The 15,779-nt window shown below is 44.8% G+C and overlaps 1 protein-coding gene across 2 annotated transcripts in view; it reads left to right on the top strand.

Moving 5' to 3' along the window:
• Positions 1–5,345: 5,345 nt before the first annotated feature.
• FNDC1 (fibronectin type III domain containing 1) overlaps positions 5,346–15,779 on the top strand; it is a 1,121,378-nt gene continuing 1,110,944 nt past the window's right edge. For both annotated transcript variants that reach the window (XR_015296657.1, XM_086927416.1), the window contains exon 1: positions 5,346–5,575. Coding sequence is in view for 1 of the 2 variants with exons in the window: in XM_086927416.1 (XP_086783542.1) it covers positions 5,491–5,575 (85 nt within the window). In the remaining variant the exon portion in view is untranslated. The remainder of the gene's footprint in view (positions 5,576–15,779) is intronic.

Genomic DNA, 15,779 nt, shown 5'->3' with positions numbered 1-15,779 from the left:
ATGGTCTGCCTCATTAAATCTTTTGAGATCACAGTCATTTCTCATGCACAGTGGTGGCTGCTGATGCAGTTACGTGGTGGGGCAGCGGGGGAATAATTAAAAAAATAATGCTTAATCCTATATTTTGCAGTGTTGGTAATCTTCTGGCCTCTGCTCTTCAACTCCCGACATGCCACAGGGTCCCCTACACCAATCCAGATGCTGCTTTCATGCTGGTATTATCCAGCATGAGAGCAGCCCCCTGATTGGTATGAGCGCCATAGTTAGGCGCTCACTAAGGGACTATGATCCTCTGCTTGTTCTCCACCCGGCTGTAAAGCACAGGTCAGGTGGAGAGATCTAAGTGCGCATGATTGTTTGGCCGGGTTTAGAAGGTTGGCCAAACCGTCATGTGCACTTGAAGCAATGCCACCACTCCTGCTCCTTCCTGCGGCTGTGTCGACATGAAGGGACAGCCCTGCCCTTGGCTCACTGTAGGAAGTAAATGAGGAAAACTAAAATGATGTTAACCTTTGCTATTATCATTTTAGTTCATTTTTCACTGCTCAAAAGCAATTGGGTGACGCTTCTCCGCCTTTGCAGAAGAGCTGCCACTGTTTATTTGGATGACACCCAACTGATACTGTCCTTAGATATATACTCTGCAGGGTCAGAACTGAATTTGAACTCATGTCTCACCCAAGTTTATTTACTGGATCAATAGTAACCACCTAAAATGCAATACCAATAAAACGGCAAACCTGTTGTTCAATTGAAATTACACCTTTTTCACCACACACTGGTAGCCTGATAGACTTGCACCAAATCTCCCCTCCCCCACCCATTTTCTACCTCTGTGGTAAAAAAAAATGTTCAGGTTTCACAGAGACCTGACTTTCTGTCATCAGATCGTAGTGGTGTCAGGTATGTGCTACTCTCTCATAAAATCATTAAGGAAATGTTGGGATTTCCTGCCTCTAGAGGCTCAAAAACAGTAGTCCTTGCACTGATCACTCCAAGGCAGGGCTAGGGCCACAGGGTCTACTTGGGTTTACCAAAATAACTGATTAGCAAACTGCAGGTAGCCAAAATGCAGTAGTAAGACTGGTGCTTAAGTTATTCTATTGGTATTCTATGTCTGACCAACTGAAGCAACTACACTGGTTGTTGGTGCAGAAACGAATCCTGTTTGAATCCATGCTTCCAGCTTCCTGAGGGAAAACAGCCTTTACAACTAAGTCTGAGCCATGCGTGCCGTTTCCCTACAAGCGGAACTATACCTGCCTAAACCACTCATATGCCTTAACCAAACATATGTTTAGTTAAAGCAGTGCGCGGTCTAGATGCACGGGCAGGCGAGCACAGGAAGAGAAGGATCGGGAGAGGATGCAGTCTGGTAAGTGGGGCTGGGGCGGGTTTTGTGGGGGTGGCATAGTTTTTATGGGTGGTGTAGTTTTTAGGGCTCAGGATTTGTTGGGGTTGCTTATCGGGCAGGGGAGTCTGTATAGATTGAAGGGGGGGGACAGTTTTTACATTTAAGGGTGGGGAGCTTTGGTCCGGGTAGTTTTTATGACGTAGGGGTCATTTCTTAGGGTGTGATGGGGAGGGAAGGGATAGTTTTCATAGCTCAGGTACTTTTAGGGCTTACGGTGGGGGCTGGGTTAGGGGCATTTAAGGATGTGGGGGCAAGATTTAGGGCTCAAGGGGAAGGGGCAGTTTTCAGGGCGAGGGGCAATTTTAGGGCTCAAGGGTGAGTCAGGGGTTTGGGTAGTTCTTAGTATGTGAGGCCGGGTTTTAGGACTCAGGCAGGGAAGGGGGCCTGGGGTGGGATCTTTACCACTCATGTCCCTTTACCAATCATGCCTTTACCACGAAATTGCATGTTAAAGGCATACGTGGTAAAAGAATGTGTTGTTAAAATGTATTTGTTGTTGGGGCAGCGTGGTAGAGGCATGCCTGGTTTAACCATGCGTGCTTCAATCATACAACCCTTTCCAAGCCTTTCAGCACACTGGTACAGAGTCACCCACTATGTCCTGTAAAGAACCTTAAGATCTATTAAACTAATTTGCTGCACATTCACAAATTATGGGGCATATTTAGGAGCCCCTTGCGCTGCTGGTTCATTACTTTTTATGGGGCTCCGTCAGCACAAACTACTAAATTATATTTATGAGGTCACGCAAAGCTGTTTTAGGTGGTGTGAATGGCCTTTTAGATTTGGGGTAAGACAACGCAGCGTAAATCATTGCATTGCCTTACTCTGTGCTAGAGAGGCGGTCCATGGGCATTGCGTGGGTGTTCCCACGCAACACCTATGGTTTTGACTCTTCCCCATATTTACAAACCCATGTAACCTGGGCATGCACAAAAACCTTATGCCTTCCCAGGATAGTCGCAATGAGGAGAAATAGCTTTATTTCTCCTCGTTGTTTCCTTTTTCCACAGCACACATACAAAGAGGAAAAAACCTCCCAGGGTTGTTTTTGTGCAGGAAGGTGCCACTTCTTGCACATAAACGATCCTGCTGACAAAACAGGGACCCTTGCACTATTGTACAAGGGTGCCTGTGTTGGCAAGAATCACTGACAGACTATCGAAAGTCAGAATATCGACCTACAGAAATATCAATGCAAGAATATTGAAGTCGAGAATATCGACATCCTATCTACATCATGGTAAGTACAAAAATATCGATGTCAAAAATATCGTTGTTAAAAATATCGTTTTTTATTTAAGTTAAAAAAAGAATGTAAAATAAAGTAAATAAAACATATAATTAAAATAAACTTAGTTAAAATATTTTCAAATGCTTCAAAATTATACGTAAAATATATATACTGTAAAGATAAATTAAACACACATATAATATATAATATATATATAATACTAATTAATATTTTTTTAATAATAATTTTAATAACTTATAAATTGTTTTTAAAAAATCTTATAAATTATAAATACATCCATACACACAAAACAATAATATAAATAAAAATGTAATAAATATATATAACATATTAAAATATATATATTTTTAATCTTTTTTTAATTAATTATATACTACATTACATAAAATAATACAAAAAATATATTAGATAGCGAGGGAATAAAATTACTTTTCTAACTCCCAACAGTGCAACAGTAGGGAAAGTGATGGATAGAGTAGGGGTAAAAATTAGTATTTCCACTGCAGTCATTGCAACAGTAGGGAAAGTGTTGGATAGCGTAAGGGTAAAAATTACTATTCCAACTCCAAACAGTGGAACAATAGGGAAAGTGTTAGAAAGTGTAGGGGAAAAATTACTATTCCCACTCCAGTGAGTGCAACAGTAGGGAAAGTGTTGGATAGCATAAGGGTAAAAAGGACTATTCCCACTACAGGGAATGCAACAGTAGGGAAAGTGTTGGATAACGTAAGGCTTAAAATTACTATTCCTACTCCAGTTAGTGCAACAGTAGGGAAAGTATTAGATAGAGGAGGGGATACAATTACTATTCCAACTCCAAACAGTGCAACAGTAGGGAAAATGTTGGATAGCGTAGGGGTAAAAACAATTACTATTCCCACCCCAGTGAGTGCAATTCTAGGGAAAGTGTTGGATAGCGTAGGGTTGAAAATTACTATTCCCACTCCAGGGAGTGCAACAGTAGGTAAAGTGTTGGATAGCGTAGGTGTAACAATTACTATTCACACTCCAGGGAGTGCAACAGTAGGGAAAGTGTTGGAAAACGTAGGAGTAAAAATTATTATTCCCACTCCAGTGAGTGCAACAGTAGGGAAAGTGTTGGATAGCGTAGGGGTTAAAATTACTATTCCCACTCCAGGGAGTGCAACAGCAGGGAAAGTGTTGGATAGCGTAGAGGTCAAAATGACTATTCCAACGCCAGTGAGTTCAACAGTAGAGAAAGTGTTGGATAGCGTAGGGGTTAAAATTACTACTCCAACTCCAGTGAGTGTAACAGTGTGGAAAATGTAGGATAGCGTAGGGGTAAAAATTACTATTCCCACTCTAGTGAGTGTAACAGTGTGGAAAATGTAGGATAGCGTATGGGTTAAATGAACATACTTATTAATTAAATAATTTTTGTAAAATAAATAAGATATTAATAATGAATTAACAAACAAATTAATAATAAATACCAATAATATTAAATTAATATTTACTTAAATAACATTAAATTACTTCCCACCCTATTCCCTCATAAAAACACAACCCGCTACACATAAAAAATAACACCATCGATATAATTATCAATTAATAACAATTACCAATAAATAATAAATTAGCAATAAATACACAATAACAATAAATAAAAAATAATAATACATTTATTATAACTAATATAATGATAAATTAATCCATTAATGCAAATTAATTACCAATTAATAATTAATTAATAAATTAATGATCAATATCAATATATAAAAACATATTAATTCATTCATTATAATTAAGTTACTTCCCACCCTATTCCCCTAAAAACCCACAACCTGCTCTGACACTAAAACGCAAAATGCACTTAAAAAAATTACTATTTTCTAAACATTTAATACATATATTTAAAAATAATAAAAATACATTTCAAAAAAAGTTAAACGTACATATAATATACATACTAAAATACATAACACTAATATAAATATTGATATTATTAACAACAATATGTTTGCTAACAATATTACTTACTTCAATATTACTTACTTCAATATTTAAAAAACTATATTACTTACCTTAATGTCGATATTCTGGTCACCCATATTCTTGACATCGATATTCTGTCCCTACGATATTAAAAATTCGATATTAGTGTAGGTCGATATAAAAAATCTATATTTTGACTGCCCACCTGCTCGCAATATGCAGCCAAAACGGCGCCAGTGCAGGGGGAAAGGACCGGAATGCACTGTATTGGATAAATACAGTGCATTCCTGCCTTTTCACTTTGACTTAGGGCAGGGCAGCAAGGCGATTTGCTGAGCTGCCCTATGCCAAAACCCATAAATAATGGCCTTAGATTGGTTACCAGAGGAGGGTCCTTCTTGGTCTTGGCTGCTAGAGCCTGGAAGCTGGTGAAGACTCGGCTGTTCTCGTTAACATAAGTCTCCCCTTCTTTCAACCTTTGCTCTCTGGTGCTTTAATGATTGAGCATGGGTCTACTGTACCTATATTTTGTCATTCGGGGCCGCAGTGCGCTTAACAAGCCGGCCTCTCAAGACCTCTCTCACTGCTGGTAGACCTCAAGACGAATGGCAGGCCTGCGCTGTGAAGACGGCACTGCAGGAAATCTCACAGACAACCAGCAGAGGGCGGCAAAGGACAACTAAAGTGATATCGCATCTCTGAGCCAAAAAGGAGGCCGGCAGTGCTGAGGGTACGCGGCTAGGGAAGCAGAGATGTCATTGGGGCTGAACGCAGGGTCGGAAAAGGAGCCCTCCAGTGCAGGCTCACACCAACTATTGCCCCTGCTGGTCATCGCTGCGCCTCTCTGCTAAACCCGTGCCCCAGGATGCGCGCCCTGGCTCCTGCGCTGCCCTCCCTGGTGGCCGGGCTACTGCTCCTGGCTGCCCTGCTCTCATCATCTGAGGCTCAAGGTAGGTGGTGGTAGAAATAATTGCCCTCCATACCCGCAGCCCTACACAGCAAATGCACCATCACCCTAGGCTAATACCAATGAGGTGGGGGCGTGCTGTTCGGTGCATGGGGGGAGGGGGGGGGGGCGTAGAAGGCAGGTCTCGAGTGCAGGTATCTTACTTTTGCTGTCCATTTTCTAGCCCCCTCGCATTAGGCACTCTCCTCACGCAACTGTATTTAAATATTCAACAGTTATTGCCCAGAAAGTACTCTTGGAATTTACCCAAGCAATTTAGTTTTTTTTTGTATTTCAGTTGCTAACTTTTTCCATTGGCTTGTGAGAAAAACGTGGAAAGAACCCATTCCATTAAAAAAATGTTTTAGAGCAGAATGCCACGAACATGTTAAAGTGCGTTATGTTCACGTCAGTAGCGATTTATCAACTCATGTGATGCGAGCAGTTATTCCCAAAGATTCCCACCTCACGCCCCCCTTTCCTCTCACCCCTGTCCCTTCTGTCAGGTAGAAGAGGCAAGTGCAAGCAGGTGCCAGCCTCACTGGGCCAGCCCATCAGTCTCTGTTGGACCGTTACTTTTCCGTGCCTCCTTTCTGCAAAAATGAAGACGTTCCCGCCAATCAATCATTCATCCATCAAATCATACATGCAGTGTTCTAGGGATGCTTCCGACAAGTCATTTTCACTGGTTCAGTCTGTCCACAATGTTCTCTAAGTCCAGAGGTCTTCAATCAGGGCCCCTTTTTCAACAAAAAAAATGTCATTGCGCCCTCCCCCCAGGTGAGGCAACACCCAATATTTTTCAAAAAGTATCTGTAATCGTCATACGGTGCATGGGAGTTTAGCCAAGATAGGTGTGTACTGATTCCGTACACACAACAGAATTCAGCAGAAACTATTAAGAAAGTGTGTTTAAGCGCCAGTAACATTGTGCCAATGTATTATGATTTTAAAATAAAACACTGCTGAACAAGACTGTCATTAATATACTGTTAAAAAAATGTAACTGTTATTATTTTTCTAATCCTCTATTCTAGAATATCAGTCTCCTCCACCAATTAAGAAATATTTAGTTCACCCACAAAGTTAATAGTTCACACATTTTTAGCGAGGAAATAAAAGTGCTCCTGTTCATCATTTTTAGGCACACTCTCTAGAGAATAACAACCCCCCTACATGAAAAGACCTCATGTGACTCGCTCACACTGTTTTAAATTCATCAACACCAGCTTTCGTCTGCATTTATGGATTTAAATATTTATATTCGCTTTTGCTACTCCAAATGGGGTATTTTCACTGCCTGGGTGATTCCAAAGTGCACCCAACCCAGCTGAATTACCCTGCTCTAATGTATTAATTATATCTGGTGATTGTTCTAGAATCTTATTTTGTAGTATTTCCAATAATTTATATATTGCTTACACCTTGCTGGTGACGTCTAAGCACTTTAGGAAGGGCCACAGGTTCTTCTCCAGTGAGATCGGTACTAATTTTATCTACCTCAGAAAGATGAACGGCTGAGTCGACCTCTGCCATGGATCAGAGTATGTTCCGGGGAGAAGGGTCTAAGCCTTCCAGCCCTCTGTCGGACAAATGAGCCCTCTTCCTTCAGCTCGTCGACTTTCTGGACTGTCTCAATGAAAATAATTTAGGGGCATATCAGCAAGGACCGACGTTAATTATCGCTTAGCGCGAGGATAATTATCGGCGGCTAACGCTGAATTTTATCGCTGAGATAGTGTGCTATCAGCAACGCTTATCTCAACAGCGATAAAAGTCAAGGTGCAAGCTGCCAAATGTGCGATTATCGCTGGAAATCCCACTTTGCATCTCATTAGAGATGCAAAGCTGGGCGTGCAGGAAAAGGGCGCTGAGGCAAGGATTCACACGATAGAGTGACCTTGCTAATAGTGCGGTACAATTATCGCCGCTTTCTGGCTGAAAACGGCAGCTAAAGCGGCGATTACGCTTTAGCGTCCGTTTTCGGCCAGAAAGCGGCGATAATTGTATTACACTATTAGCAAGGTCACTCTATCACGTGAATCAGTGCCTCAGCGCCCTTTTCCTGCACGCCCAGCTTTGCATCTCTAATGAGATGCTAAGTGGGCGTTCCACCCAAAAATAACGGGAGAAATGTCGCTAACCGACATTTCTCTTATTATCTAGCCTCACACTAACCTGCAGAGCGACAAGAAAAGTAGCACTAACCTTGGTTATCGATACTTTCCTCACGCCTGCTTTCCAACTGACTTATCCATGATATCCTATGGAAGGTGGATATCATGGCTAAGTCTGACCTGCCCTATCAGCAAGGAATCGCCAAACGTTGTGTGATTTGCACATTTGGCAGCTTGCGCCTGGAGTTTTATCACTGTTGAGATAAGCGTTGCTGATAGCACGCTATCTCAGCAATAAAATTCAGCGTTAGCCGGCGATAATTGTCCTTGCGCTAACCACGCTGAGCGCTAATTATCGCCGGTCCTTGCTGATATTCCCCTAAATTCTTTGTGTTGCATAAGGCACTTTTTTGCTGCTTAAGGTGCCTTCTATATTGTGGGCGATTCCTTGACAGGGAAAAACATAATGTAATGCTATGTCATAACCTTTATAGCTTTTTCACTTTACCTGCTGGTGGGAGGGCAAACCTAATAATTCAATAGGAAGGGCGACAGGGACCCTGGTGCGGATCTTGTAACTGTTGAGCAATGTATAGAGACATGGATGGTATAAAGAAAAAATTTTATGTGTTCCTTTTAAATTTTTAAATAGACAGGCACTCACATCAACGCACTGGGCCGCGAAAATAAATAATACAAAAAATTAGGTGACTGTAGATGTTAGAGGCATTTTGATTCCAGTGGAAAAAGTGCATTAGGGAAGGAAAAATATCCAGTTCAAGTCCCTAATGTATCCAGTTTGTCACACTCGTTTTTGTGCAAGGTTATATGAAGCTTTTGAAACCAAAGCACTCCGATATTCTTCCACAGTAAAAAGGAGTGCCTCGGAATACGGTGTAATTTTAAGGATTTTGAGGCCCCATGACGCGACATACTTTGGGGCTCCTGTTTGGGACAACTTTGAATTTTATTTTATATTTCCTGCTAATTCATGCCCGCGTGATGTCAACAATACTACATTGTGTGCTAAACGTTAAGAAACAGTATCACAGGAACTAAACTGTTGAAATATGTCCTATCGGGGACCCCATACGTATGAGGACTCTGGGTAAAGAGAAACAGTGGGTAGGTGAGCAGAGAAGTTCAGACAGAAAAATGGACATGGACAGACTAGGCGGAGGTCAAGTAGAGAGACAGTTAACGTTCCCAGGGTGCCCCTTGGAAGGTGGGGGGCCATGCCTCAAAACGTCTCTGTGGACAGGGCCAGGGCCGGCTTTAGCACTGGTGGCGCCTGGCGCCACAATCATTTTTGGCGCCCCCACACCACATGAATGCCTCCTCAGATTCTCTCACTACGACCGGGCATAAGTGCCCCTCATCTCTCCAATCATACGTTTTTGCTGAACACAGCACCGCCTGAGGTCGGCGCCCCCTCCACAGGTCAGCGCCCGGGGCGACCGCACCAGTCGCACTGCCCTGAAGCCGGCCCTGGACAGGGCCAATGACTCACGTTGGATTCGCGGAGGCTCTCGGAGCCGCAAGTCTGAGCCATCTCTCCCCTCTGTCTGCGAAAATGTTTAACTGGGATGGCAGTCAAGTCATTTATTGGAAGGAATGCTGGGTGCGCAGATAGCTTAAACACCTGCCGATCCCTCACAGAATTATTAGCTTTTTCCGCCTCTGTCTTTTTTCCCTCGTTTTTCTGGATCTGATTCCGCCTTACGTGGCTGACCAAATCTTGACTCTTTTCCCATTCATGTCTTTTTCCTGCTCTGATAATTGCTTCCATCCGAGGCACGGGGGAGGCTCTGTCTGAAGGGGACTGTGGCTTATCTCCACCGCTGTGGTGCGGTTCACAAGGAGACAAGAGCGTTGAGGGCCCGAGGAGCGAAACACGTGTTTGGAGAGAAATCCAAATACCTTGAGAAAAAAGTGAAAAAATCTGGGTCCCCTGTAAAATAACGCGAGTTTGTTTGCTTAAAAGAAGTACACAAGAACAACCTATTGCTGATTCCAACGCCGACTGGCCTGTTTGAGTAAAATATTGGTTCTAACACCGCAAATTATTATTCTTAAACGCACTGGCGTAATTAAACTTCATGCCCCCCCCCCCTCCCCCCCCCCCCTCCCCCCATCCTGTAAAGTACATTGAGGACTCACTCAGGCGCTCTCAGGCCTGGGGACTGTGATCAGCAGTGCCAGACTGGCCGTAGTGGGCTCCAGGCGTTTCCCTGGTGGGCTACCAGGGTGGGGCCTGTTTTGGATCCCTGGGGGGGGGGGGCAGTTTTTGATACTGGGGACTGGTTTTGCACCTTAGATGCAATATCGGCCCCCTGTAACAAAAGCAGCTGCAGTGTTTTCAACGAGCACCCCAATCCACCCACCCCACCCCACCCAGCAGCTGGTCTGACTCAATTGCCAGGGCCGGTTTGCGATCCCAGTCCAGCCCTGGTGCTGAGATGGCCCCCTAAACCCGCCCGCACTGCTGGGGCCGTAAAGCTCACCTCCCGCCCTGCAGGGGCCGTAAAGGTCACCTCCCGCACTGTGTAACACATCATGTCGCAAGGAATGACAGATACATCAGTACTACTGATGTATCTGTCAACCCAAAACTGACGCATTGCTGGAGTTGTGTCGGTAGCGTGACGCAACTCCAGCAATGTTCCTTTTACGTGGGGCAAGCCCCATGGGAAAGGGCCTGCGTCAGTCTTACGCATGCTGTGAGGCAGACGTAAGATATTGACGCGGTGGCGTCTGTCGTGACCCGACAGTGTGGGCGACGGACAGTAGGGCGTTAGGACCCTGTGGGTCCTCAGGCAGAGTGACCAGGCCACCGGACACCAGATCCGGTGACGACACAGGAAAGGGGACAGACAATAACCAGGACAGGGACGAGTAAGGACGTGATGACGGGACGCTGTACGATATGAAAATAAAAGGAATACCCGACTAACCTGTGTCCTGTGTTTTGGTGTGCCGCCCAGCAAACAGCATGAACACGACAGCGTCCTAGAAGCGGCTCACTGAAATCTCCTAGATTTCAACGCACCACTTCTACAAGGCTTTTTGCAGGGGAGCACCCACCCTGCATACATTATACCTGGTGTAGGGGTTCACAAAGTGATGCATCTGCCTAGATGCATCACTTTGTAAATAGGGCTAACATGGCGCACTTTTTATGCCGCTGGTGCGTCACACAAAGTGACGCTCTGGCGGTGCAAAAGTGTCGCAGGAGCTCATAAATAAAACCCACAATGTTTGAAATAATTGAGAATTTGGCCTTTACCAGCTTGCATGCCTGAGTTTCGAGTCTTTGAATATCCTGAATGGAAGACATTGAGGTCAGCAGATGGACAACTTCGGCCAAGTGCTCGAATTATTTACTTTTTAACAGAAAGCACTCATCAGGTGACTTCAGGCCAGTTTTAGTACCAGATCAATGAGATCGCTTATGGAGTCCCCAAAGGTCCGGCTTTGTCACTTTACTTATTTCATGTGTATATTTTGCTTCTTGTTGCTCTTACATAATCTTATGGTCTGAATTTATACATGTACGCAGATTACAACCAACTCCTTTTCAGATTATGCAGTTATCCCAGGAATGTTTCTGCATTTCAGGTTTGCTAATGTGGACAGGATCACAATGGCAATTTTATTTTGTATTGTTTCCATTTACCCATCTCTTAGAAAGCGGTATCCTTTCCAAATACAATTCAGGTTCATAAGCAGTAGGATGATACTTTGTTTGTTTGCTTCATTCCAAATAATTAGACACGTGTTACATGAGACTTTTATGCTTAAGATATTTCAGTATACCCCTATTTTGGGCTCTACAGCATGTGCATTATCCATCAGCTCAAACTTAATGCAGGTAAAACCAAAGTGTTGAGTATAAGTGGAAACTAGAATTTCTAGGCTAGCCCCATTATGGGTGTAGATTCTGGCCCATGTACTCTGCCAGTAAACTTAGTAAAAATTCTTGGCATCAAAGTTGATATAAAGCCACAATTGGACTGCCAAGTTGTGTCAGTTGTCCCAAATGAGGCGACCTTGCCTGATACACCATCTCTTCTCTGTGGAATACAGACAAGCAACAGAGCTGACTTCCATTGGATACAGACTGGATTGCTCAACAGTTTATATTTGGTCATCAGAACATCTTCCATTGGTTGACTGCAGATGGTTCAAAACCAAGTGGCACTCCTCGTAGTGATCACTGCTAGATTCAGCCGCACTACTGCCATTCTTAAATCTCTGCATTGGCCACCGAACAGTCCCATTAAAGATCAGCGTGCTGTACATTATTAATGTAGAAGGCTCAGTGTAGAAGGTTCGGCCATTTTATTCCTGAGGTAACAAGTTTTAGGTAGACACATTTTAGTAGACTTCCTGGAGGGAATTCAGTTTTTCCTGTTGCTATGTCCCATTGTATTAAATAACAGGTGCCTCTTAGCAAATTTTTATCAAATTTTTTGAGATAAATTCTCCTGCTAAAAGTATGTATTTGGTTTGGCCGGAGTATTTTAAAGCAGTTTCACACAGTTTACAGTGTTGTGAGAAAAAAAATAAGGAAGTTGGATATCTGAAATGGAAGTTAGAACCAAAGCGCTCTCAGGGTTGGAACAGACTTGTAGATCTGGGTTGAACTCTAATCTTGGCAGAATGAAGGGTTGGTAGGACAGTGGCAGCCGGTTGGCCTATGTGGCAATCAGGCCACGCTCGATGAGCTGGTCTGACAGATGTGTGTGGGCTAGTTTTTTCTGCGCTTTAAGGGCCTGATTTGTGGCCAGGCGAACCGGTTTTTACTGTTAATTTCCCATATATTAAAACAAACATTGCCTGCAGCAAACACAAATGCATGCTGTCTCACATCGACAAAATGCGCCTTTACAAGTTAAAGACTTGATTTGAAAACATGGGTCACTTTTTTATTTAGCTATCTGGTTGACTGACGGGGGGCACTTTTATTGTGGTGCCCAGGCTTACTTTTTGTCCCAGTCCGAGCCTGAGTGGCAGAAAGCAGGTGATGATGCTTTACTGTGTGTTTTCAGCCAAAATAGACTAAAGAGGGACTCTGTACCTTAACTTGGGGCCCATCACAGTTCATTTCTGAACTTGAAGCAAATGGTGAGGAACCCTCAAAGATGTTGTCTAGCAGACCATAGACACACACAGGGCCGGACTGGGAATGTAAACCGACCTTGGCAATTAAGTATTACCGTCCACGGGGCGGGGGTGGGGAGGTGTTGTTGTCAGGAAGTACTGCTGCTGCCTTTGGTCCAGGGGCCGATATTGCCTCACCGGTCCACAACCGGCCCTCCACCCTTCCGGTCCACCAGGAAAAAACCCTGTGCCCTCTACGGCCGGTCCGGCCCTGGATACACATGATTTGGTCTTTGCTTTTGAGTACCCTGGGCACAGGCCATGGCTGACATTTGAAGTTCCAATAGAGAATCTGGATCTTGATTCTTTTCTCAAGTGAAGTCATTGTAAAGTCTGCCTAATGGCTGATAAGGCACCAGGGCCGGACTGGCTACCGGGCGTTTTGGTGTGCTGCCGAGCTGGGGGCTGAATTCGTTGATGGGGACCTACGTGCGCTTAAAAACATTTGTTTTGCTTTGTTCATTTAGAAGCACACGCAGGTCCCCATCAACGAAATCAGCCCCCACTGCAGTGAAATCAGCCCCCAGCTTGGCAGCACACCAAAACGCCCGGTAGCCTGTCCGGCCCTGTAAGGCACCCTTTCTCGTGAGGTCGAAGATCTCCTAACTACAGTTGAAGCTGCAGGCTGTAGGCGCTATATTTGACACACATGAGGTCCAGCCAGCTGTCTCTCCATAATAGACAATGAGAGCTGACTTCGATCCCATAAAATAAATAATCAAGGCTGACATTAAACTTAGATGGAAACCTTTGAGATATTTTGAATTCTCATGAGATAAATATATTGGAAAGGAATTTCAATAATATGCTCTTGCCCTGAAAAAGTGGCTCATCCCTGTGAAATAAGGGATGGTTTTAGTGCCTGTATCGTGTTTAATTTCTAATAAGCACAGGTGACCAAAGTATGAAGACTAGACTCTGTAAACATTGCAACAACAGCTTATGAAGGTCACTCTGCACAATGTGGAATTTTCGTGATGAAGGGATTTAGAATACAAATTTAGCAATGCTCATGATATAAGATGGGCATGAACTAAAAAGAAATATTATCATATACATTTTCCCAAATAAAAGGTTTAAAAAACGTATATATGGAAACAATCGTTAAAACTGTATATGTTGCTCTCCACACATGCAAAATATTGTTAATATTAGTTTTAATGTTATGTATGATCCTAAAACCAGGGGGACACATGCATGACCCTTCGTCGTATCGTCCGATTACAATGATCAACACGGACGTGAAGATTTTGTCTAAACTACTAGCCACGCGCTTGCCGCCACATGTCTCACCTGGTCCATGAAGACCAGTGCAGGTTTATTCCAGGGCGCAACACGGCCATGAACCTGTGGCGGTTGAATCACATTATACATGAGGTACGTGGCAGGGAGGAGCAGATGGTTCTGGTGTCGGCCGACCTCGCTAAAGCGTTTGATACAGTCGATTGGGGGTATCTACTAGAGGTCCTCCAGGCAGTGGGGTTGGGCCCCAACTTTTGTCGCTAGATTTGCATCCTATATACGGCCCCTCGTGCCAGGGTGAGACTTGGAGCTGCACGGTCGGAGGAGTGGTGACTGGGATGGGGTACACGCCAGGGGTGTCCTCTCTTGCCGCTTCTGTTTGTCCTGGCCATAGATCCCTTTGCTGTCTGAGTCCGAACGGAGATGGCACAGTGGGGTATTATGGTGGGAGACACATGCAACGTCATCTCTCTATATGCAGATCACGCCTTGTTCTATTTGACAGCTCCACAGGCGGCACTGCCGATATTGCTGCACCACCTGGATCGGTTTGGCGAGGCTTCGGTGTTGAGACTTAACCTCAGCAAGTCTTTGATCTTCCCACTTGCGGGGTTTAACTCGGTGCCACTGGGAGACTTGCTAGACCTAGGGCTACGTTGGGAATGAGAGGGATTCCGTTATCTCGGAATACAGGTGGCCCGACGGACTCACAGCTGCTGGTTCAGAATATGGATCGGATACTCAAGTCCTTACAGCAGTCAGTGTCCTTTTGGAATTCTTTGCCACTTTCTTTGATGGGATGGCTGGCCGTCGCCATGATGGTAATGCTTCCCCGGACGCTATATGTCCTCCAGAATTCACTGTGTCTTCTTCCCCCACGAGTCTTCCGCACTCTTAACACGCTGCTCACGTCCCTGCTCTGGGCGGGTCAGCGCAGCAGAGTAGCACTCCACACTGTCGTTCGCAGCTATGAGGAGGGAGGTCTAGAAGCGCCACGCTTCGACTTAAATTATTATGTGGCGCAACTACAGCCTGCGGCCCGGTGGTTCACAGACGCAGATAACTGGGAGGCGCGCCTCTTGTCGGGCAGGGTGGACATCCAGGGGCTACAGGTCGCGCTGGTGCAGGGCAGGGGAGTGGACGAGACTCTTCCTTATGTTGTGCGTCACACAGCGGGCTTCTGGCAGTGGTTTGTTGAGAGGGTCATGCAGAGGGCGCCCTTCCATAGGGAGCTCCCGGTCTGGATACTGGCCCCTTTTGTTGCCATGGAGAAACACATGTCTTTCCACTCTTGGCGGGAAGGAGGATGCGGGGTTCTAGCTGATCTCTGCCCCAACGAGTCCTTCCTGACTTATGAGCAGGTGGAGGAGGCCTTCAGCCTTTGGGAGAGGGCAATACCTGCACTATCGGGGACTTCAGGATGTGGTGAAGGTTACCTGGCCTCAGTGCCTAGACGCACCACCAATGGCCCACACCTTAGACATTCTTCTTTCCTGCGGCAGGGGGCGTAAACTAATCTCTCTGCTGTATGAAGTTATGAAACAGGACTCCACTCCACCGGTACCGCCGTCCTGGGTGGCATGGGAGGCGGATCTCGGTACTGCACTGGAACTGGGGCAGCGGAAGCGTATAGGTTCCCATAAGCGCAAGGTATCATGCAATGCACGGTTTAAATTGATACACTTT

Source organism: Lissotriton vulgaris, chromosome 6, assembly GCF_964263255.1.
Source record: "Lissotriton vulgaris chromosome 6, aLisVul1.2, whole genome shotgun sequence".
Taxonomy (NCBI): domain Eukaryota; kingdom Metazoa; phylum Chordata; class Amphibia; order Caudata; family Salamandridae; genus Lissotriton; species Lissotriton vulgaris.
Note: the sequence above shows the minus strand (reverse complement) of the source record. Positions and strands in the feature narration are given on the sequence as shown.